Source organism: Aquila chrysaetos, chromosome 10 (genome assembly GCF_900496995.4).
Source record: "Aquila chrysaetos chrysaetos chromosome 10, bAquChr1.4, whole genome shotgun sequence".
Lineage (NCBI taxonomy): Eukaryota > Metazoa > Chordata > Aves > Accipitriformes > Accipitridae > Aquila > Aquila chrysaetos.
This window is the reverse complement of record NC_044013.1, coordinates 19,453,213-19,476,080: the sequence shown is the minus strand read 5'-3', so window position 1 is coordinate 19,476,080 and position 22,868 is coordinate 19,453,213. Positions and strand designations below refer to the sequence as shown.

Genomic DNA, 22,868 nt, shown 5'->3' with positions numbered 1-22,868 from the left:
AACTCTGCATCACCTTGTGCTGTATTCTCCAATGCAGCTTCCTCCCTCCTCTGTAGGCTTGCACAGTTTAGCTCAATGCCCTTCCTTAATTTCTGCCATAGTAACCTTATTTCTAGCTAGATCTAGAACTTTTATAGCCCTTTTTAATCCTCCATTTTATCTGGCATAAATAGGGCAGAGATTAATATTTTGCTATAACTGTCTGGAAATTTTATATGCTGTTCTTGTATATGATTTCCTCCTACAGTTTTTTTTTCTCCATCGCATACTTTTATACTAGACATTGAATTCTAGTCACTAGGAAAGCAATAACAATTTTCAAAGCTTACGTTTAGCGGTACTTAGCTGTGTCTCTGTTACTTTTTGAAATTGTAACTTTTAATTTTCATTCTTAGCTTGTATTGAATATTTGTAAAGGTTGGAAAAATGGTCATGAAAAAAAGTATATATGTAGCAAAGATAGGAAGCCTGAGAACCGAGACTCTAGAGAAGAATTTTTAACTGGTTCCCTTCCTGAAATTTTAATAATTCTGAGTCAATCAGGTTATTAATAAGAATATGTGTAGAACACCCAGGAATTTTATAGATGAAGTAAAGCCTGTCCAGGGACATGAAAGAGAGGTTGCAGACTCCTTTTTTCTCACAATGCATGTCTGGATTATCTGTATAAATCCCTTTTATTTGTGTCTTATACCAGTTTAAAAATTGTGATTTTTTTTTTTCTCATTTGAATTTTTGTTCTGATTTAAAGAAGAGATCTTAGCTAATTAGCTTGAAGAATTTGCTATGTTTAAAAAAAAACAAAAACAAAACCAGTGATGAGCTTGAAAACACCCCTGTATATGTATAATAATGCAGTTATCTTTTTTCTTTCAGAATTTCCAAAACTTGTATGGTTTTGAATTTGAACAAAAGACTAGACATCGAAATAATCTTCACGTTTTTTTGAATAAGAAGTAATAATGCAACGAAGGCAGGGAAGAGTCAATGCTGGACTGCTTCTGCTGCTTTATCAAATTTCTCAAGTTGGGCTCCAGAATATTCCTTCTGTTACCCTTGGGGTACTTGCACTGAACATTTTTCTCTTTCTGAATCCTGTGAGGCCACTGCCTGAAGTGTGTATCAGTGTAAATGAAGGCTTCTACAGAAAGAACTGGCAGCGTTTACTGCTTTCTCCTGTCCACCATGCAGATGACTGGCATTTATATTATAACATGATTTCCATGCTTTGGAAGGGGATAATGCTGGAAAAAAAGCTTAAGAGCATATGGTTTGCATACATAATTGCAGTATTTTCAGTGCTGATTGGAGTTGTTTATATGGTGCTGGAATTCATGCTTATGGAAATTCTGGATGATCCTTCATATGAAATGAATTGTGCCGTAGGTTTTTCAGGTAAGGCACATAGCTGTTCCAATTTACATACGTAAAATTAATACTTATAAGTACTGTATAACAATATTTGTTGAATGCAGAAAATGGACAGTAAAGTTATCCTGTTTTTAATTTAAAGCATGTACTTTGGGTATGGACATTATGTGGTTCAGTTCATGTTCTTGTGACCAGCAGTATCTTTACCTGAGAACATGAAAAATATGATCATCCTAGTAGAATTATGTCTTCTGTTTAATGTTACTGACTATTTGAAGTCTGAAGCTTTTCATTTTCTGATGTCAATAATGCTTGTTGGGTGTGTTCTAGAAAAGCCTATCACTTTAAAATTTTTGTCTTCAAATTACAAATTATTCATGCCTGTCTTTAGAGAGACTCCCCTAAATTTGCTTCTGCTAGAAACATCCAAGCACCTGATTTTGGTCGTCTTCCAGTGATGGTCTTGTCTTCTCATTTAGGAGATCAAAGTTTCAAGTCAATGAACTACTTCTCTTTAAAAAAATCTGCAGTCAAGTGGAGAAGTAGCACTGCTCTTCTAGGTGTGTAGGGTTTTTCCTTGCTGTCATTGGGACCTAGCATTAGAAGGCAAGCCCTCCTTTTCAACCTCTGAGAAAGGTGCTTCAACACCACCTCTGAGGGTTCCTTGTGGTATTTGAATCTGTACTAGTTGGAACATCCTGGTAGTTGCTCATTTGGAGCTTCAGATATTATCTGGTCACCCACCCTTTGGTAACAAGACATGCCCAGTTCTAATCTTGGCCTTTATGGTGGCTGCAGGGGCCCTGAGTGCAACCTCTTCCTCTGAGGGGTTTGACTGCCTGTGTTTAAGGACAGCTCTGACATGGGGTAGCTGCGACCTACCTCAGACTAGTGGGAAAAGAGGTGTGCGAGAGAGCTGAGAGAGGCTTCGCTGGGGGCCTTTTACCCCATTGCTCAGCAGCTGCTTTTAAGCTCAAGCCCTCTGCGTTGTCCCTGTCTGAGCTACGTCGCACCTGTGCCTGGCCATGTGCTTCGCTGACCTGGCCTGACTTGACTTCCTGACTTTCTTTGGCTCTGCTTTGTCAGGAGGTTGTGCCTGCTGATCTGGGCTCCTGGCCAACCCCACTTACCGTCACCAGCCTGCCCAGTGCGCTTTGCCCAAGGACTATGGGACCGGGCCCTGACTGGAGAGGTTGCCGCCTGCTTGCCTCCCTGTTCCCTTTTGATACCCTTCCTTTGTGGAGCATCTCACTCTTGCTGTTCCCTAACAGTGACTGCAGAACCCTACTGAGTGTTTACTATTAGTGGTAAAATGACTGAAATATGTGCCCTCAGTCTAGTCTCAGCTGGACTTTCTAGGCTTTGCTCTTATACAGTACTCCAACTATTTCTGGGTGATTTGTGGGGGAAGTGTGCTCTGTAATACTACTCTCTGTGAACAACTGGGAGATGCTGCCCTCAAGCTTCTTTTTGAACCTCTTGTATCATTCTAGACTGTAGGATGAGAAGTTGAGACCTAGAAGTTGTGAAGTAGTATCCATTTTGGGTCTTCACTTATGCAATGCACGATCCATGTGAGGTTTTTCCTCTATGTTCCTGTCAGTCCATACCTTAAAACAGCTTAGTATCAATCCAGTTCTTAATAGGAATGAGAAGGGTGAATATTTCAAGAATTTATGATGAAACTTCTTTATACTATATAACTGGGAATATAATACTACCATATAATAGGGTAGCGTTAAGATTTCACTGTAAGGTTTTGTCACCAGATTAGTCTCCAGCTTCTCACTTAGCAAGATAGCAACTTAGATGTCCCTTTCCTTGAACCAACAGAAGGGAAGTTAGATTTAGTGATATAATTATCCAGATGATGCAGGTTTATGGCTTCCCGTGCTTTACTGCAAAAGGCACCAAGTTACTGAAGAGCATTGGTGATGGGCCAGATGGGATCCCCATTTCATTCTTTCCAAGAGACTCATGTCAGCCATACTACAGTATCAGCTGGAACATATATTTTAGATTTTTTAGTGAACTAAAAAGAGAGCGGGACTAAGCCTCTAATATACATTTGTGCAGAGGACAAGAAGTCAAACTTTTTCTCAATTTAGGGATTATCTAACTGGTTTTTAATTTACATGTTCTGCAAGATGCATAGTTCAGATCTAGCATTGAGTATTGCAACCTGTTCTGATGTCACTTACCTTCTGCAGCATCTTTTGAGTATTCAAAGCTTGGAAATGTGTGACTGCAGCCTATGTGCACATGCATTTGACCATTATTTGGGCAGCAGATTTTAAAGTAGCTCTGACAGTATGTATAGTCGATCTTTCTAAACCTTCAACATTCTCAGCATGATCTTCAGCATAGGTAATTTCTCTTCAGTTGGGGCAAGTGGCATGTATATGGAACAGCTGTTGAAAAAAATACAAGTATTTTCCTGATAGCTATTTCTTTAAGAGCCAGTCAGTATGCATATTTATGACTCATTCACTTTAACAGGTTTTAAGAGTTTTAGGATGACTGGATTTTTTTTTATTATTTTATTTTAAATGGATGAAACAGACCTGCCCCTTGTCCCCTTGCATGGAACCTGATGACCAGGTCAGGCAGTTCCAATAGACACTTAAACCTTAAAAAAAAAAAAAAAAAAAAAAAAAAATTGAAGCTGTATAGACAGGGTTCTGGCGAGCCCAGGGTGGATTGGATGGAGATGACTCCTAAACTACACTGCTGCTATTGAATATATCTCCCCTTTGGTAAATTCATAGTTTCTGAACAAGTCCAGTTTTATCAGCAGCAAATAGCATGAGTGTGTGTGGATGTGCATACACACATTCCTGTTTATATTTGATCCTAAAACAGCAATATTTACATCACTGGGTAGATTAAGGAATTTTGCTGTCTCTTGTTTTCTATGGTGTTAGAAGGGGAGGGAAACCTTTTTTGTGTTTTTATTTAGTATATCTGTATTGATGTTAAACTCTGCTATCTTTTTCATGTCAAATCTTTTACTTGTCAATTTTTCAGTTTTTTTTTTCAGACAACTGTGTGAGCTTTCTCTTGAGAGGAGATTTTTCAAAAACATTTTGAAAGTTCCAATAAATTATGTGAATTCATTCTGTCATTGGCTATTTGCTTGCATGATAAAACAGTTGCAGTCAATTAGAAATGAATGGTTATTTATTGTGAGTGAAGGTGATTTATGTACTTTTTTTTTTTCAGAAACAAGTGATTCTGGAATATATGTAAGATGATTTTCCATTAATTCAGAGTTTGAGCCTACTGTTGAGCTTCACGTCTCCGTTTGTCTTGTTTTCAGTAATGGCTTTTCTCAACTCACGGAACATTTTTTTGAGTTCAATAATTTTGTCAATTATGTCAAACAGAACTCCCATTTTAAAATTGCTTGTATTGTTTTGAATACCTGAATAGCTACAGTGCATAGGCATATTAAAAAGCATCTTAGAATTGGCTGTTATACAAATGTGTAATTTTTTTAATCCTTTTTTTTTTTTTTAAAGTCACTGGGAAGTATCACTGAAAAAACAGAACTGTTCTGGCATGCAACAGTATGCTTTGTGCTGCTGTGAAACTGCATGGTACTTAAATTTCAGTAGTTAAGTTGTTTGCATTTCTTTATTATTTGGGTGCAAGTACTTATCTCTTTATGTGATTTCTTCTTGTTTGCAGGAGTCTTGTTTGCTTTGAAAGTTCTTAACAACCATTACAATCCAGGAAGAGTCAGCAGTGTCCTTGGATTACAGATACCCAGTAAATATGCTTGTTGGGTAGAGCTGGTGGCTATTCATTTAATCTCCCCAGGGTAAGTGCATTTAATATTTCAAAGTTACGAGAAGAGATTTGGGCTACCTGAAGTAGTTTGAAATATATTATGAAGTATGTGTAGTATTAACTGGTATCCAAATGGATTTGTTCATTTGCCCCTGCCTATGAGAACAGTGCCTTTCTCTTCTTTGGCAGTTGATTTCTGGAGTTCTAGTTGCAAATCAGTAATTTTCTTGTATAGTATATTATAACTGTCAATCATATTGGAGAATATATGTGAAGTACAGACACCAAACTTACAAACTACCAAATCACAGTTTATTTACAATTTCCCACTTCTCAGATTTTTAAAAAAAGAGGGGGGAGCAGTACTGACATGCTCATCAGATACTATGATATAGCGGATAGAACATTTCCTGGACCAGAATGAGAATTCAAATATTATTTATGCTAAGCAATGGTTTTATTGTGTTATGACTTACTGCCTGATTGACTGCAGCAAGGAATCCTAGGTTAAAAGGTAGAAGAACTGGAGTGCTCTGTCCCAAATGCAATTTTAAGTGTGAGCTGAGAGGTCACTTTCATGGCATTACTACAAGTATAAAACCAAAGTTTTCAGTGCATTAAAAACATTCTTCTGAAAAATATAAACTGCCGTGCTAGCTGAACATAGTTTTATTTGGTGATCTGTTTAATACTACTGTTTATTTTATTATTAAAGAATAATGAAAGAGTATTATATCTTAAGTAAAACCATGAACATATCATACTGTATCTGGTAGAGGAAAAGCATGAGTTTAGCGGTTGGGTGCTGTTATTTTTCAGTTGCATTACTGGAGAAATGTCTTTGGGGTAGGAAGTGTATAGAAGGTCCAGAAATAATGTCAAAAGCCTTTTCATAATTTTATGGAAGCTTAGATTGCTGCCTGGTCTAAAGAATGTCTACATTGTTACATGCAATCTTGATAGTTAGGACAATTTCACAGCACTTAAATGATAATGGGGGCCATAGAAAACAAGTAGTAATCTCTGGAAATTCATGTCCCAGAACACATGTTTAATTAGTAACTGCCAACTGCCTTGAAATGAACTATAACAATCGTAGCTCTCAAAGCATTGCTCTTACATGCTCATCTGTGTGTTCAGGGCATGTTGTAATATTTGAAGTGTCTGATTAAATGGTGTCCCTTTGTAGATAAAGTTGCATAATTTAGTTTTGAATAGATAAGAGGTCAGTAATTGAGGCAGAATTCTGTCCAGTCAAAGACATGCAATAAATTTGGACCTGCCATCGTGGCATGATTTATCAGGATCACTTGAGAATCCATAACCAATGAAGGATTCAAAAGTAATATTGATGCTATTGAAAACTTTGATTTGTGTGCTAGAAGAGGATTTAGGGTTTTACTGGCATCTGTTAATTGTTTTCTTTCTCATTAATGTTTTTGTTACAGGGAAATTTTAAAAGATATGTAATATCCTTCTAAGCTTTGCCTTCTGTAAAGTGAGGATATTGAGATGTAGGCTTTGTAGCAATCATTGGGATTATTTCTTTGGTGGAAGAACAGGCATGTGTAAAGTTACCTTATGTTTAATCTCTATGCATCTTCCAGAATTGGGCATGTGGTATCTTAAGTCATCTATCCCTTTTTGCGTGGAGGTACTTTACCTATACTCGCTATTGAAGGAAAAGCTTATCTTTCAGGGTGTTTCTGAACTAACTCAAATATTTATCAGATTGACAAAGATGACACTTTGGGGTTGAAAGCTGGACATTACAGTTTTTTTCAAACTTCTTTTTCAGAAAGTTGAGAGTAACAAAGGATGAAAATAATGGGAGAGTGGAAAGTTGGGAGTGGAGAAGAGTAGAGGATGTTATTTTTTCGGCGTTCAGAAGTGTTGAGGTTTGATATTGTGACTGTCCAGAATTGCTCTTTTCGCAGTTTGTCAGAAATAGTGAGACTTGCTATTCTGGAATTCAGAGGATCTCAAAGATGTCTAACATTTCTGTAGCTCACTGCATCTCTGAAAATTGACTTGGGCATTTCTTTAGGCCTCCTTTTGACCTGTGTTTTGGTAGGTTTTATAGTTACTGACTTTCAGGTGTCTGATAACATTTTCCAGATCTGTGAATGATGCAATCCATGAAATGTATAATTCTGACTTGAGTTTTTTCTATTTTCTAAATTAATTCTAGCCTTAAGTTTGTTTCCAAGTTTTTCTTAATAACTTTTTCTGAATAAGCTGTATTGATAAGTGTTGATCTGAGCCAGTTCTGTTGACCTTTTTTTTGGCAATTTAAGATGCTTGTTAGCATTCTTCATCTTAAAAAATAGAGAAGACTTTGCAAACTGAGAACTATTCCACACAAGAACAAGAGCACAGCAACAGATCTACATTTGGCAATAGAGATGCAGATCATTGTCATAGCATTCACAGCTGGCAATTGAAAATGTTATACAGTTGTAATGTGTAATGAATCAACAATGACAATTAGTTGTTGCTTCATTTCACCTGGGTTCAAGGATCCATGGGAAATCAAAATCTCAAAGCAGATCACTGTCAAAACAGGTAAACATAATAGGAATACTGAGCTTTTCATAAAAAAGCAAACAAACAAAAAACCCCCAACACACCCCCCCCAAATAAAAAACAACCCCCACAAAAAATAATTTATATATATTTGAAAATATAAGAACATATTTTGACAAATCTGGTCTTAAATTTTGATTATTTTGCCCTGTAGCCTTCTCAGTCTCAATCCTGGTACAGTGTCTGGTGTGCATACAAATATTTTGCATAACTCTAATAAACTTAACCTCATGAGATTTTTCTGTATGTTTCCTTTTTCATCTGCTTTTTTAATTTCTCCCTTGTTTAATGCTTAGGGATATCACTGAGTCATCACTGGTCATCAGTCAGATTTACTGTGGAACTGTTTATTATGCTGTTTATTGACGAGAACTGTTCCTCAGGAACAAAAGGGCTAAGAACAACCGATCAACCAAAAAAACCCCAGGTTTGACAGGAATGGCATTACGTGATGACAACCATTTTATAGCCTTTCATTCTTTTTTCAACCCTAGCTTTTACTTTTCTGTGCTGTTTTCCCAACGTTACAAAATTACTAACAAGTTTCCCATTTCCATTTAAAGAAGCAATGGCATTTTCCTGTATGGGGCTGTGTAAAACAAATTGACTTTTACTTATGCAATCATTTAATTTGGTTTAATTTGCATTCAGGTAGGTTGTTTAGCACTGGTAAATTGACTATATGGCCTACTTTCTAAGTAAGATTAAACTTTGTAGCAAAGTGTTTAAATTGTCATGTGCAGGTGACTCTGTGCTTGTGTTAATTTGAAAATAAACTATGTATAAATACATGGATTTGATTCCCATGGTCTCAAAAAATTGTTTTTCAAAAATGAAGTTGGTCCAGATTCTTGTAGTATGTCACTTTGATATTATTCCTTTGTTTGCTTGTTTAGTGAATGCATGCTTCCTAGCCTAGCCTTCGTATAGGAGATGCATGGAAATAAGATCTTTTCACAAAAGACTTACAGCAGTGGCTTAAGCTAAAGACATACTTTTGTTGCTAAATAAGCGGCTTTGTCCTGTGGGAGAATTGCATGTATAAATAATAATGCCTACCAGACTGGGGTTTGCTGTTAGGAAGAAGTTATGGAAGTGATAGGTGTAGACTTTCTTGCTCTGTTTGCATTTCTTGAGTCAGTTGGCTGACACCACAGAATTGAAACAATGCAGGATAAATTCACCAACACTGAGGAATTGATTTGAATTCATTGTAAGGATACTGGAACAATACTAATGTAAAAATTAATACTGAGAAGCTTGTAAACATTGGGTCAGAATCTCTCACACTTGAAAAGCAAATGCAGTCCAAATGTTTTTCCCTCTAGTGATACCAGTTTTCATGGAAATTTCACAGCCAAATGAAAAAGTATAATTAATTCTGTTTAGAAGATTTTTTCTGAAGTAATGTGCACATCAGCTTGATGGCACATGTCTTCAGGAAACAGTATTAAGACATATTGTATAATTATCGTTAGTATGAAGTGAATGGTTGACATAAGTAAGATCTCTGGGGATATCTATGTTTTCAAACAAAAAGTTGAATGAGACATCATTTGAATTTCTTGGTACCAGGGAGAGCATTAGTTAATATTGATAAAGCTCATTGACATTTAGAGAAAAAACATGCAATTTAAAAAGTCAAGAAACCTGGTTTTATTCCCATTCAAAGTTCAGCTTGTTTTATAGAAACTGAAAATTGTACTGTGAAAAAAAAATTATGTCAATTTTTTGTAATTAACCAGCAGGAAAAAAGGCAGTAGTTTATCATGTTGCCATCATGCGAATGTTTCTTTGTTAGTCTAACTGAAAAATACCAGTAAATTTTTACCTAGTCAAATATACATTCCAGTCAAGACATTTCTATTCTTATGGATAGTGTAAAAAGCCTATTTTGGAATCGGTTGATAATGGAGGTTGCTTTATCGCTAATACTGTAAGAGTTCTTAATTATACCCAGGATTATTTTCTGTATATAAAAAGCAGAAAATAGGAGTAACCTCAGTTTTCTGGATTAGACAAGAAAGAGGAGTGGAATTTATAATAAAAGTGAAAGGAGCCTTGGTAATATGTGCTTGGACAAGACTTCTTCACACAATTTATTGTGCTTTTTGTAAACTGTTTATTAATTTCTTTTCAGCCAAAATCCCTGACATTTAATTCTAAATTTTGCATATAATCCTGCCTTGTGAAAACATTTGTATTTTTGCCATTAACTTTGTTTCTGCAGGTAACACTTAGCCTTATAGGCAAGAAATCTATTATACAAATTTTTAAAAAAGGCAATCTACTGAAAATTAAAATTCACTGTAAAATGTAGTAAAATCTCAACAAGCGTGACATTGAATTATTATTCAGGATTAGTTGTTCAAATATATTGAAGTTCATTGGAAATATGAGTATCCACTTTGGACTAAGGCATGTGGATAGGAGAACATCAATTGCATGTGTAAAACAGTTATTTTATGTAATTTAGTTAAATTGAATGATTCCAGTCTACTTTTTTATGAAATAAGAAAGATTATAGAGGATCTGAGTGAATCTGATCTCAGAACAAATGCTCTGAGTGATAACATCAGGACAAACATGTATATGTTTATATATAAACATATATGTGTGTATATATAATTTATACTTATCAATATTTAGTCTAATGCACTTTTAAAGATCATCACTATAATAAACTCTGATTGCTCTTTGCAGAGTCGTAGTAGCCCTGTCATTTTGCCTTGCGAAGCGGAGGCAAGCATGGGAGAGAATGGGCCCCAAACCCAGCAGGATCTGGGAGGTCTCTGCCTCATTTGAATGGAGACCCCCCAGTTTCTCCAGGCAGTCTGTTCTACTACTGAAATGTTTTTAAATCTCTTGCTGTGACTTATGTCCATTACTCCTTACACTATGGATAGAGAATGTGGAGAGTGTATTCATTCCTATTTGTGACAATCTTTTCCATATTTTAAGACTATTGTATCTGACAGAATTCTTCAGTAGATTTAAGTGATTGTGATCCCTTCAGTCTTTTCTCAGAAGTGGTTTTGTGGGCTCTGAGTTTTTTTGTTGCTCTTCTTTTTGTGCAGTATGCAAAAAGTAGGCTCAGTTCTTCAGCTGAAACCACTGCTGAGTAGAGTGGAAGGCTACTTCATTTTACTTCCAGATAGTGCTGCTGTTTACATATTTCCAGTAAAATACTTGTCTTTTCTATGGTGGTGTGACATGTCAATCTGTGCTTTATTGTATAATTTACCGTGTGCCCTAGGTTCTATCCTGAAGCTCTCCTACTAGCCAGTCACTTCTAGCCTGTTTGTATAGTTGATGATTTCTGTGATATGTTCAGAACTCCATATTTGTCTTATAGAATTGCACCCTGTTTTTTCCAAACCACTACTTCATTTTGTCAAGGTTGCTCTAAATTGTAATGACATCTCCAGTGACCCTTACAGCTTCTCTTAGCTTGTCATTTGTAACTAGTATTTGGAATAGACTTGTGGAAATCCACTTGATTCATAGCCTAAGTTTGATAATGAGTCACTGGTAAGTATTAAGTTGGCTTACCAACCACTTATGGATCTGCTTAGTGTAGTTTTAGAGTTTAAGGTGTTTCAGTCTTCTTTATGACAAATGCTGTGAGACAGTGCTGCATTCTTACAGCATGTGTGACATCTGCTAATTCTCCCTTTCCATGAGGCTTGTTGCCCTGTCAAAGGAGGAATTTTGGTTGATTTGACATGATTTGTTCTTGACAGATGTGTTTTCTGGTGTTCTTACCTTGGTTGTATGCATAAATTATGTGTCCTAGTAATTGTTGAACAAATAGTTTTACTTGAGAGCAGAAGATAGTGATTAGTCTGTAGTCCTCTGACTAGAGTCCTCCTCCTTCTCTATTTGTCTCCCCCCCCTTCTTTTCCCTGCTTAAGAATGGGAATAGAAATACCCTTACAGTCCTCTGGAACCTTACCCATCCTCAGAACAGCTGGAAAAAGGCACAAGTTAACTAATTCAGAATTTTGCTGCATAGTTTGTTGGTTGGTTTTTTTTGTTTTTTTTTTTTTTTTTAATTTGTTTTGACAACATTAAAAGTTTTTATTAAAACTGCTCTTTTTGTTTTGTAAAATTGCGTATTATCTGTATGTTTTGGTTGTTATGTTTGGAAAATATCTATAAAGATGTTTTCCATAATATAAATGATACCAAGCATTAGCAAAAAAAAGATATTAAGTTATCATTTGAGTAAATTACAGTGTAACATGTTCTAAAATGAAGTGGCGTTTGCTTAACTTGGCTGTAACATTAAGCATTTTGTTAATGTAAGGGAAGCTGTCTTTCTGTACTCTACAGAATTGCTTTTCCTTAGCAATTACAAGTAGCAAGGTGATACTGTTGATCACACTCAAATTAATTTTGTGAGAGTGTATGGTGAAAATTTGATGTGATTTATCAAATGTACTCATTTTCTGCATGTCAGTGATAGTATATATGTGTGACAGTGTATCTGATATTATTTTTCATTTAGAAAACAGTTTAAACATTTTCATTATAAGTTTCTACTTGAATTAAATTTATAATTAAACAGTCAATAATGTTTAGGCATCTAGTATACTAACCTATTCAATAGACATGAAGTGGAAATTATCCCCCTATAGACTTCTTGAAGTTGAAGGTTTTTGATTATTCGTATTGTGTAAATATACAGCTTCACTGTATGGCAAGCAAAGACCTTGATTCTGGGTTTTGTGGAACAGTGTTGTGCTCAGATAAATCAAGATGAGCATAAAATTTGTTTAAAACACTGCCAGGAATATAGGTGAATCAATCTCATGTTGGTGATTTCTCGAGTAAGGCATCTTGAAGTATTTAATGTTTTCTGTGTACAGACATTTTCCAAGTCAGGCATGTATTTTTCACAAATTTGGAAAATCTGTTCCAGAAAAATCTGTTTGGAAAATTAGTTCCTTATAGATAATTTATTTTGGTAACTACCTCTTGCCTATAAATTTTCACATCAGCATTTATGTGGTACTCTTAAAAAATTGTTGGTTACTTATGGGGGAGAACTGCAGCTCTGCATAGCAGAATACAAGTTTGTGGTTAAGTAGGTGGCAAGAGAATGAATTTACATTTGGTATTTATCTCCCTCTAGTGACACATGCATTTTCTTGTATGCTCTTACCAGTGATGCCTGGAAGTTGTATTGTCATGAGTGCATATGCTATCATCTGTGTAACTTGTTCGGATTTCTGACCAGAATGTAAAAAACGTAATGTTTAAATCTATTTTTACATTAAACAGAGGTTTCATTTCTCCTTTATAAAGGCAAGAAAGCTCATATTACTTGAATCTTTAGACAACCAGTATAAACCTAGTGAACTGAGTTATTTATAATTGCATATACTAGGAAATCTTAATGTTTAGTGTATTGACTTCTCTAACTTCATAATAGAGGTGAACAATTTACAAATGGTGTTTAAACTCAACAGATTTTACTCTTAATGTTTAAACCTGATTAAACACCAAAGTGTTTAACTCTTAACTTGAATGCTGAAAATTGGTTTTTGAATTTAGAGAGTACCCCATAGTCATGGCAATACTTGGAGAAAATCTCCTTATTTACTGTAAACATATGCTTCCATGTTGATTTCTCAAAAGACTCTAAAGCCTTTTCATTCTATATGCAAATGGGCAATGATCTTTTTTTAAAGAAATTGTTGGTGTGTATAGAAAAGAATTTGGATCTCAGCATTTCACTCATTCTTTAAATTTTGAAGGCACTGTATTACAAAGATTGCAATGGATCTGCATTCATGCTTATTTCAGACTAATTGTAGGATTGTGTTGATAGTGCAGTAGAAAGTACTGTATGCTTTCACCTGAAACTGTAAATGGTTCTGGTAGATCCTACTTAGACATTTCACCATAATTCTGTGGATTTAATTTTTTATAGATTAAAACTAGTTTCCCACCTCAGTAAGTCTTTAAACGCCTTTAGGGAAATTGTATTCTGTCCTTTAGATAAGCAATTTAAAAGATCTCTCCAATTAGTTTCCAGCTTCTTCAGGATATTTGTTCGATACTTTTCTGTAACTGTATATACCTACCAATTTTAAGGTAGTTATGAAGAAAGAAACTTGGTACTATGTCCTTGCAGGCAAGTCATTTTGCTATGCTTGCTCTCACTTGGGGACTTTCTCGGTTATAAATTCTGCACTTCCCCTTCTGGACCCCTACAAAAAGAGTCTTCTATCACTCACAAGATTTTCCTTTTTTGTAGGACTTCTTTTGCTGGGCATCTGGCAGGGATTCTTGTTGGATTGATGTACACTATGGGACCTCTGAAAAAGATCATGAAAGCCTGTGCAGGTATTTAATTTTGTTCAATTTATGGAATTTGCATAAGAGATGCTTTTATTTTTAAAATTCAGTAAGTTTTGTGTATAGAAATTCAGGCCATTCCAGCAAGTTTTTAGGCAATTAAAGATATGCTGATTATTAAAGTGAATGCAGAAGAAAAAACACAACTTTTTTTTCTTAAATATGGTTGATAAGAACCAGTAAATGCATCTTTCAGATATTTTCGCTTAGAGGCATACCTTTTACCCTTCTTTTTAAATGTTTATTTAAAGTAAAATGTTTCACACAGGATGTCAATGAAAATGTTACTTAAATGAAGTGTGGTAAAGCCATAAAAATATGCCAGAATACAATATGTTTCCATGTTGATTTCTACTACTTCTGTCCATTCTAGTGGAAGTCCCTACAGTTTGAAAAAGGTTGTGGGATGCTTGAGAAATTGTTACTGGAGTTCTCAAGCTCTCCAACGTGTTACTACAGCTTTTCATATTGTAGTAATACTTATTTTTAAAAAAGATTGTATCTTTAGGCATCTTTAGTCTAACAATTATTTTAAATACAGTCCTGCAAACTTTCATATGAACACTCCCATAAATTAAGTGTTCTAATTGGAAGTCTAAGCCCTGTCACAACAGCTGTGCTGGGGTTGGTTGTCAGAATATTTGGTTTTTATGTCTGATTAGTTAGTAGGTTGAATACTTTATTCATGACTGTGCCATCAAGTTGACCATGGATACGATGTTTGTATAGTGGGAAATTTGTTCACATGTGTATGCTTTTCACAGGAGGTTTTATTGCAGTTTGGTGATACAGTTTGTAAGTCATTGTTGTGGTTTAACCCCAGCCAGCAACTAAGCACCACGCAGCCGCTCACTCACTCCCCCCGCCACCCAGTGGAATGGGGGAGAAAATCAGGAAAAGAAGTAAAACTCATGGGTCGAGATACGAACGGTTTAATAGAACAGAAAAGAAGAAACTAATAATGATAATGATGTCATTTTATTAGTGTTAACAGTAATAATAAAAGGATTGGAATGTACAAATGATGCACAGCGCAATTGCTCACCACCTGCCGATCGATGCCCAGTTAGTCCCTGAGCGGTGATCCCCCCGCCCCCACATCCCCCAGTTTATATGCTAGGCGTGACGTCCATGGTATGGAATACCCTGTTGGCCAGTTTGGGTCAGCTGCCCTGGCTCTGTCCTGTGCCATCTTCTTGTGCCCCTCCAGCTTTCTGGCTGGCTGGGCATGAGAAGCTGAAAAATCCTTGACTTTAGACTGAACACTACTTAGCAACAACTGAAAACATCAGCGTTATCAACATTCTTCACATACTGAACTCAAAACATAGCACTGTACCAGCTACTAGGAAGACAATTAACTCTATCCCAGCTGAAACCAGGACAGTCATGAATGTTTAGCAGTTTTTAAGTGGGAAAAATAGAGACCAAAGTATCAGATTTCTTACCCCACTGGAGTGAACAGACATAGAGAGTCACATTAGTTAAATGTTTCTGTGGCATGGGAGGGCTATCTAATGACTATTAGAACAGTCAAGCATCGGATCACGCTGCCTAGGGAGATGTCAGCAGTCTCCATCCTTGCATGTTTTCAAGACTTGACCAAGGTAAAGACCTGACTGAGTAACCTGGTCTGATCTCATAGCTAATCCTGCTCTGAGTGGGAGTTGGGCTAGGGACCTTCTGAGGTCCCTTCCAAACTGAATTATTCTAGGATTTTCTGATAAAACCAATGGCACTGTTAGTAAAACATCCTGTGGAGATCTTGTTGCTGTGTGACTAAGATCTGGAGGAAGGAGTGTTCCAGTACACAGGTCATCTTTTTCTCCTATGTAGCAGAGCAGAAACAGTGAACTGTTATTCCAGTCCTCAGTTTTCTGTGCATTAACCCCTTTTGACCAATGTCCAGTCTTAGTGCAGAAATTATTCATTATATGTTCTGGAGAACATTTGTTGGGTTGGTTTGCATTTTTCTAGTTTACATGGATATGTTGCTTAAACATGGCACACTACTATAAAATCTGGAACAACATACAAGCTTGCCAATACTATATTTTCTCACTGATGCCAGAAAAATTCAGACATATGCGTGATTTCATATTTGTATCTTATGAAACAGACTGAAAGAAGAAGTACTTTAAATTTGATTTTTGTATTTTATAAAGAAAGACAATGTGATTATTTTATTCTAATAGTACGCGTGTTATTCTTATTTAGGTGGCATTTCTTCATTCACTGACCCTGCCAGGCCAAGGGACTACTATTCAGGTAGGTACTCTCACCCACTTACCTAAAAACTTAATCCAGCTTTAAAAATCATTTTTGCTAATGAAAGAAAACCTATAGAGGAGCTAGTTAAATGGAAACATACATAATATACAAGATATTCTGCATATATGTATAGTTGCTAAACTTGCATTAGTTCTCTGGCCATGTCTCACCTCTTTTTTAGGGAACTGCGTGGATGTTTTTTGTACAACAGGCTTTAAACCTCAAATTAAGGTCATGACTTCATAAAATGCTACCCTGGGGAAATATCATCCCTTTTGCAGAAGGTGTATCGGGGGGAAAATTGTGTCTACTGAAAGCAGCCCTTTGAACCTTGGTAAATCTGCCCTGATCTGGCAAATTTATCTGTTCCATTCTGGATTTATTTTTTTCCCCTGTCCGACAAGGAACTTCTTCCTTTGAATGCTTTTTAAAATCTTGATTTAAATTACATGCAAAAAGCCCACTCCTCACCAGAATAAATTTAGACTATCTTCACAGTATATAGATGGATAGTTGGAATACTGGCACACTTTGAATGTAGCATGTTTGATTCACTTGTGCAGAACATTGAGTCATTATATGTGGAGTGTATAGAAATAATAGATGGAGGCCTTGTCTGGGAGGGACAGAATAGGAACCAGCTGTGAGAAGAGCTGTGGGTTGGATCAGAGCTAAGAGATGTATAGCCTAGTGTATCTTCTCCTGCAGTGATTTATACTCTTTCCTGGACATCTGATGTAAGAACAGGATAAATATATAGTGATAACTCCCTCAAATATCTGCCAGTGTGCAGGGGCTTTTGACTTAAAGATGTTCTCAGCAGAAAGTTTTATGGGGGAATTTTGTCTTTAATAGCCCGTGATAGATTCTTCTTCCATGAATTTGTCAAAAGCTCTTTGAATTGGCGTGAACTCTTTTAACTCCTACAACATCATAGAAGAATTATTTCACAGTTTACTTCCTGGTGTAGAATCTGTCATTTTTGTTTGTTTTGAACCTGCTAGCTGCTAATTTCATTTGATGCACGCTAATTCTTCTCTGGGAAGGGAAACTAAACCTTCATCCTTCACATACTTTCTTCATATTCTTTATGGTTTTATAGACTTCAGTCCTATACTCACCATAGTCATCTTTTTTCTCTGGTTGAAAAGTTGTAGTCTATATGGTTGCTTATATGAAAACTATTTCATACATTTGATCATTCTTACTGCTCCCTGATGTTTAGTGATGCAGGGCTTTTAATTTTTTAAAAGTGAGACGTGCTTACTCTGAGCCACAGTAAGCCAAGGTTAGTGCTGCTTTTATCCTCCATGATGAATTCTGTCTTCCATGATCTACCTCCAATTTTATTATTACATTTAGTAATTCCCACAAGTGAGATTATAGGCCCTTGAATATTTTTGAAGCATTTGTTTTGTAATTCCTAACCAAAAGATCTTAACCTACTTTCCTTACCAACAGCAACAAGGATTGTTGTAACTTAAAAGTATATTTACCCAGGATTTCCGTTATTCCAGTTCTCAAGTAAAAAAACCACTTGATCTAAAGGCCAGTAAAGAAATAGAAAAAAATTAATATTGTGAAATGAAGTAAGATGTCAACATAGACTATGTAGAGGGCATGAGCTACCTGTTTCTATGATTGGCAGTCTCAGCCCCATTAAAAATGTTCACCTAGCTACAGGTACTGTTCAGTCCATCAGGGCCTGGGTGTGCTGCTCCAGCGCGGGCTTCCCACGGGGTCACAGCCTCCGTCAGGCATCCCCCTGCTCCGGCGTGGGGTCCTCCCCGGGCTGCAGGTGGACATCTGCTCCCCTGTGGACCTCCCTGGGCTGCAGGGGGACAGCCTGCCTCACCATGGTCTTCCCCACGGGCTGCAGGGGAATCTCTGCTCCGGCACCTGGAGCACCTCCTCCACCTCCTTCTTCACTGACCTGGGGGTCTGCAGGGCTGTTTCTCTCACATGTTCTCACTCCTCTCTCCGGCTGCTGTTTCTGTTGCTCAGGTTTCCCCCCCTGCTGCCCCCACCTTCTTAAATCTGTTCTCCCAGAGGCGCTACCACCATCGCTGATGGGCTCGGCCTTGGCCAGCAGCAGGTCCGTCTTGGAGCCGGCTGGCATCGGCTCTGTGGGACATAGGGAAAGCTTCCAGCAGCTTCTCACAGAAGCCACCCCTGCTACCAAAACCTTGCCACACAAACCCAGTACGCTTGGGCAGTCCCCGAAGTAGCCATGCTGTTGCTTTGAGTTGTTGTGGACAAAAGGGAGTTAAAGGAGAGGGTTAACCTCAATTATCCTGTCTTCCAAGCTTGGCTTTAGTTGTAACTACTTTTTTTTTTTTTTGTACCAAATTAATTTCTCTAAAATGACTTACAACTGCAATTTACAAAAAATGTATATTTGTTATGTTCACTCCCTGTGTATATACTTTGTAATTGTCTTTCATCCTATTTGCAGAAGTCTTTATGGAAGATTTAACCTTTTGCTTGGTGTATGATATATGTAATAAATTTGGCCATCTGTGAATTAAGAAAATTCTAGTGTCATGGGCTAATGATGCATATCTTGATTAATTTTTCATTTTCTGGTATTGCTGATTTATTACTATCTGCCTTTAAATACCAATTTAAATAGAAAAATAGATGAAGTTATGATCAGAACAGATTTTATGAAACATTACAAGGAAACAGCTTTAGAAGAAAAAAATTATTTTAAGTGTAATTTTAACACATTTGGTATTTACTAACTGAATTAGGTTTTCTCTAAATGCAGTTCATGAATAAAGTATTAGGATATTTATTTTGATTAATAGGAACACCTTGAATGTGTCAATGTTACCGAACTGTTTCTCGTTGTAAAATAAAAGATTATGGCTTTCTGAGCACTTATAATTTGATGACAGTGTAAAACATCAAACATACAAAAATATACAGTAATAGAACAAACTTAAAATATAACATCCTTTTTCTTTCATCAGATAATTTCATGCTTTTAGTACCAAAATTTTTATAGTCTTCATGCATGCAGTTTTGAAGCCTCCAGAAAATAAATTTATAGCTGAGGAAATGTTCATTCAGATTAACATAATGCAGAGGGCAATAAGGGGAATATATGAAGATTGCATCCAAAGTGTGTGTATATATATAAACAGCTAAATGGTATCCTGCAGTCAGTTTTATTTTTCTGCAGAATTATGTCTCTTAAATGTAGCCAGTATGACTTGAAGGCTTTTAAAGTTTGTTAAAAATATTACTAATTCATATAGATTAAAAACTAAAAATAACCTTTTCTAACCAGAGGAGTTGCTGATCGTTTGAGAAATGGCAGAATTTCAGGTTACTGGAGGGTAATACAAAGTGTTCACTGCAGATGTATGAAAATTCTCCCAGTGTCAGTTTTATGTTCCAAAAAGGAAAAATTTGCAAATGGACAGAATTACACTTTTTCCTCTATGTGTGTGTATATAATGTATATATGTATACATATATCCATGTGCACATACATGTGTGTATAAAATATATGTAGGTATATCTGCATAATACACAGAGGAATGAATATATATATTCCTGTACAGAATAGTGCGCAGTCAGTCTTTTCAATTTTTCCTGCTTTTCCTGTATAACTTTAAGAACGGGTATTGCTATTTTTATTTGTCTTAACATTCTAGAGCTTGGGATTTTTTTTAACGCAATCATTTTTTAAAAGAAATTATTTATATGTCCACTACATAGTCTGTGCTTGTAACTAATCACAGAAGCTCCACAAGAAGGTTACACATGGAATCCATATAACTAATGAGATAACATAAGACTGTCATTGATGCTAATAATCTGAAGATAAAAGGAAATGGCATGCTGTATTTGTTTCATACAAAAATATTTCTGTTTATTTCATTTTGAAAAACTTGTGTACGTTTTCTATCAGTTAGAAGAAACTGGCAACGCTTCTGTACTTTGGTTCTTCAAAATCCCCTGTCAGCTGTCTGGAAGAGAAATTAAAATATCACCTAAAGCTTTGTATTTTGAAGATGGGAAAATGGAATAGAAAAATGGCACTTTTCTCCTTCATTTTTCCGCAGTTTAGATTTTCTGTGCTCAGGCAGGATCAGATTGTGTTAAAAGGAAAAGAGTCTCGCTCAATTTTCTAGCCAAGTAATTTTTTTCTTTTAAATCCCATGTGTTTGGGTGGATGATAGTTTGTGCTTCATTTTGACAAACTTTGCAAATGGTCAGAAATTCTTAGTGTCAGTAGTGCAGTCAACATACAGTGATTGTGACATTAGATGAGATCTATGGTGTGGTGGGCAGATGTAGCTGTGCAATAGGACAATATTAGCTGTATATATTACTGCAAAAAATTTGCAGGAATCTTTTCCCATGTGTTTTCTAGGTCCAAACATTACTTGAATTTATGACATTGGCATGTATTGTTTATGGACACTGGGGGGAAGGGAAACACAGGTGGGAAAAAGCCTGAAACATACCTGTTCTGTTGTTGCTGTTCGAGTGATATTAATAAGGTGTCCAAGTATTAGCAATTAAATGTTAAAAGGAGCTGATGAAAAGTGTCTTTCAATTTCTATGTGAAACTTCTTAATAGTGGCAATTCTATGACACTTACTTATAACAATTATAAAAAACCAGATGTTTGATCCAACTTATTTCTGTTGTTTTTCTCTCCCCTGTTACCATACTCTGGGTTTGTGAATTAGAAATTGATTCATGGTATATATTGTATAAGTAATTGAATCCTAATAATTTTCTTCTTTCCCAGATTAAAATAATTTGTGGAAGAAAGCGTAAAGATAATATCTGATTTCATATTCTCCTACTGAGTAGCAGCAGTTTATTTTATTTTGTATTCATTTTACAGAGTATTATGGCTATCCAAGTTATCAATACAGAACGCCAAGGAGTTATTATGATTATACAGGTGGGCTTACTGAAGAAGAACAGCTTGAAAGGGCAGTGCTAAACAGTCTTAATGAAAGAGGTAGGAATTTTATTGCATTTTATATTTTAAGTTGTGATTCATACTGAGAAGGGAGTGGGGGGAAAGATGTATTGCTCACTATTTATTTTCAGTATTTTGGACATATCTTCCGAAACAGATGAAAGTTTCTTGGTAGAATTTTCAGAGAATGCAGTGTGAGGATGCGGTATCATTCTTTAGTGCAATTGCATTATTCATAATTGCTTCCTGTTTGATTACGTTGCTACTACTATAGTAAAAGAAATGGGTTTATAACAAAAAAACCCTTAAGTAAACTAAGTTATTGTGCCAAAAAAATCTTACAATATTCTAACAAGTAGTATGAAGTGGTATAATAGAAGAATTTATATTGTCAACTGTGTGTATGTTTTTGCTTTTTATACAAATTTAATTGACAAGGAATGTACTGATTTCTTACTCTTCATGCTATCCTTTTCTACCTTAAAGGAAGCTTATACTCTAGCTAGCTAAAAGACCTAAAAAATATATAAAAATAGATAGAAATGTTTAGAAATAAAAATGGTGGGTTTTTTAACTGAAATGTATTAGATAAATTGGTATAAAATACATTCATTAGGATATATTTTATCTTTTTCTAATGCAAGTGGAATCAAGAGGGAAATAATACTTTGTAGAATCCATTTCTCAGTTTCTGAAAACTTAAAGGCTTGAGGGAAAATCTGTTTAATAGGACTGACAGCACATTATTAGAGCATCACATGTAAAATTTACATCACAGAGTTATGCAAAATTTTACATTGAAGCAATAAAATAAAGGACAAATGAATATAATATATGTTGTCTGATATTTAGACAGTTTTTCATATCAAACATTGCTTCCTCTTTAACCTGTTGCATGTCAGTATGGACTCTTGGGAATTCAGCAAAAGGCTTTGGTGTTTCTTAACTTAAGAAATCTGAAAGATTTCTTTTAAATTTGGTGAAGCTGTAACTTTTAATCTTAGCAAAAATAATAACCTGACTGAATATCTCATCGTCATTTTCCTTTTTCATAATCTTGGTATTCTATCTGCCTGGGTGTAAGGAAGCATTCATTAGGAAAAAGATACAGAAGCCTCTACTTATAACTGCAACCCTTAAAATACAGAGTGCCATTCATAAATCTCCACTCAGAAAATTAATTTACACCACTGTTATGGCTGTCAGAGAAATACCAGGCAAAATATGAAAATGAATGTCTTGACAAATCATCATCACTTTTACTTGCACACCTTCTGTGATCCTATTTTTTATTACGAAGAACATGTCATGTTATCTGGAAGATGGTTTTAAAAAGGCAGCAGATGAGGCAAGATTGTGATAGGAAAAGGCTTTTCCAGTTTGAGAAATTCATTAACATATTTTCTAAAGCAAACACAGCTTTTTTCTTTATTAAGTTTGCACCTATTGTGAGGGTCACCTGGGGGGCAGAAGTGCAGACTTTTAGGGAAATTAGGGTGTTTTTAAGTGATTTTTTTTTTCTAGTTATCTT

General features: G+C 35.8%; 1 protein-coding gene across 8 annotated transcripts in view; it reads left to right on the top strand.

The window, feature by feature from the left end:
- RHBDD1 (rhomboid domain containing 1) overlaps window positions 1-22,868 on the top strand; it is a 118,341-nt gene that overhangs the window by 8,170 nt on the left and 87,303 nt on the right. For 4 of the 8 annotated variants that reach the window (XM_030029279.2, XM_030029281.2, XM_030029282.2 and 1 more), the window contains exons 2-7: window positions 877-1,395; window positions 5,062-5,194; window positions 14,015-14,103; window positions 16,333-16,383; window positions 21,257-21,376; window positions 22,393-22,567. In XM_030029279.2, coding sequence (XP_029885139.1) covers window positions 963-1,395; window positions 5,062-5,194; window positions 14,015-14,103; window positions 16,333-16,383; window positions 21,257-21,376; window positions 22,393-22,565 — 999 coding nt within the window. In that variant the 5' untranslated portion in view covers window positions 877-962 and the 3' untranslated portion in view covers window positions 22,566-22,567. The remainder of the gene's footprint in view (window positions 1-876; window positions 1,396-5,061; window positions 5,195-14,014; window positions 14,104-16,332; window positions 16,384-21,256; window positions 21,377-22,392; window positions 22,568-22,868) is intronic. The other 4 variants (XR_005933490.1, XM_041127018.1, XM_041127017.1 and 1 more) reach the window with 2 other exon arrangements.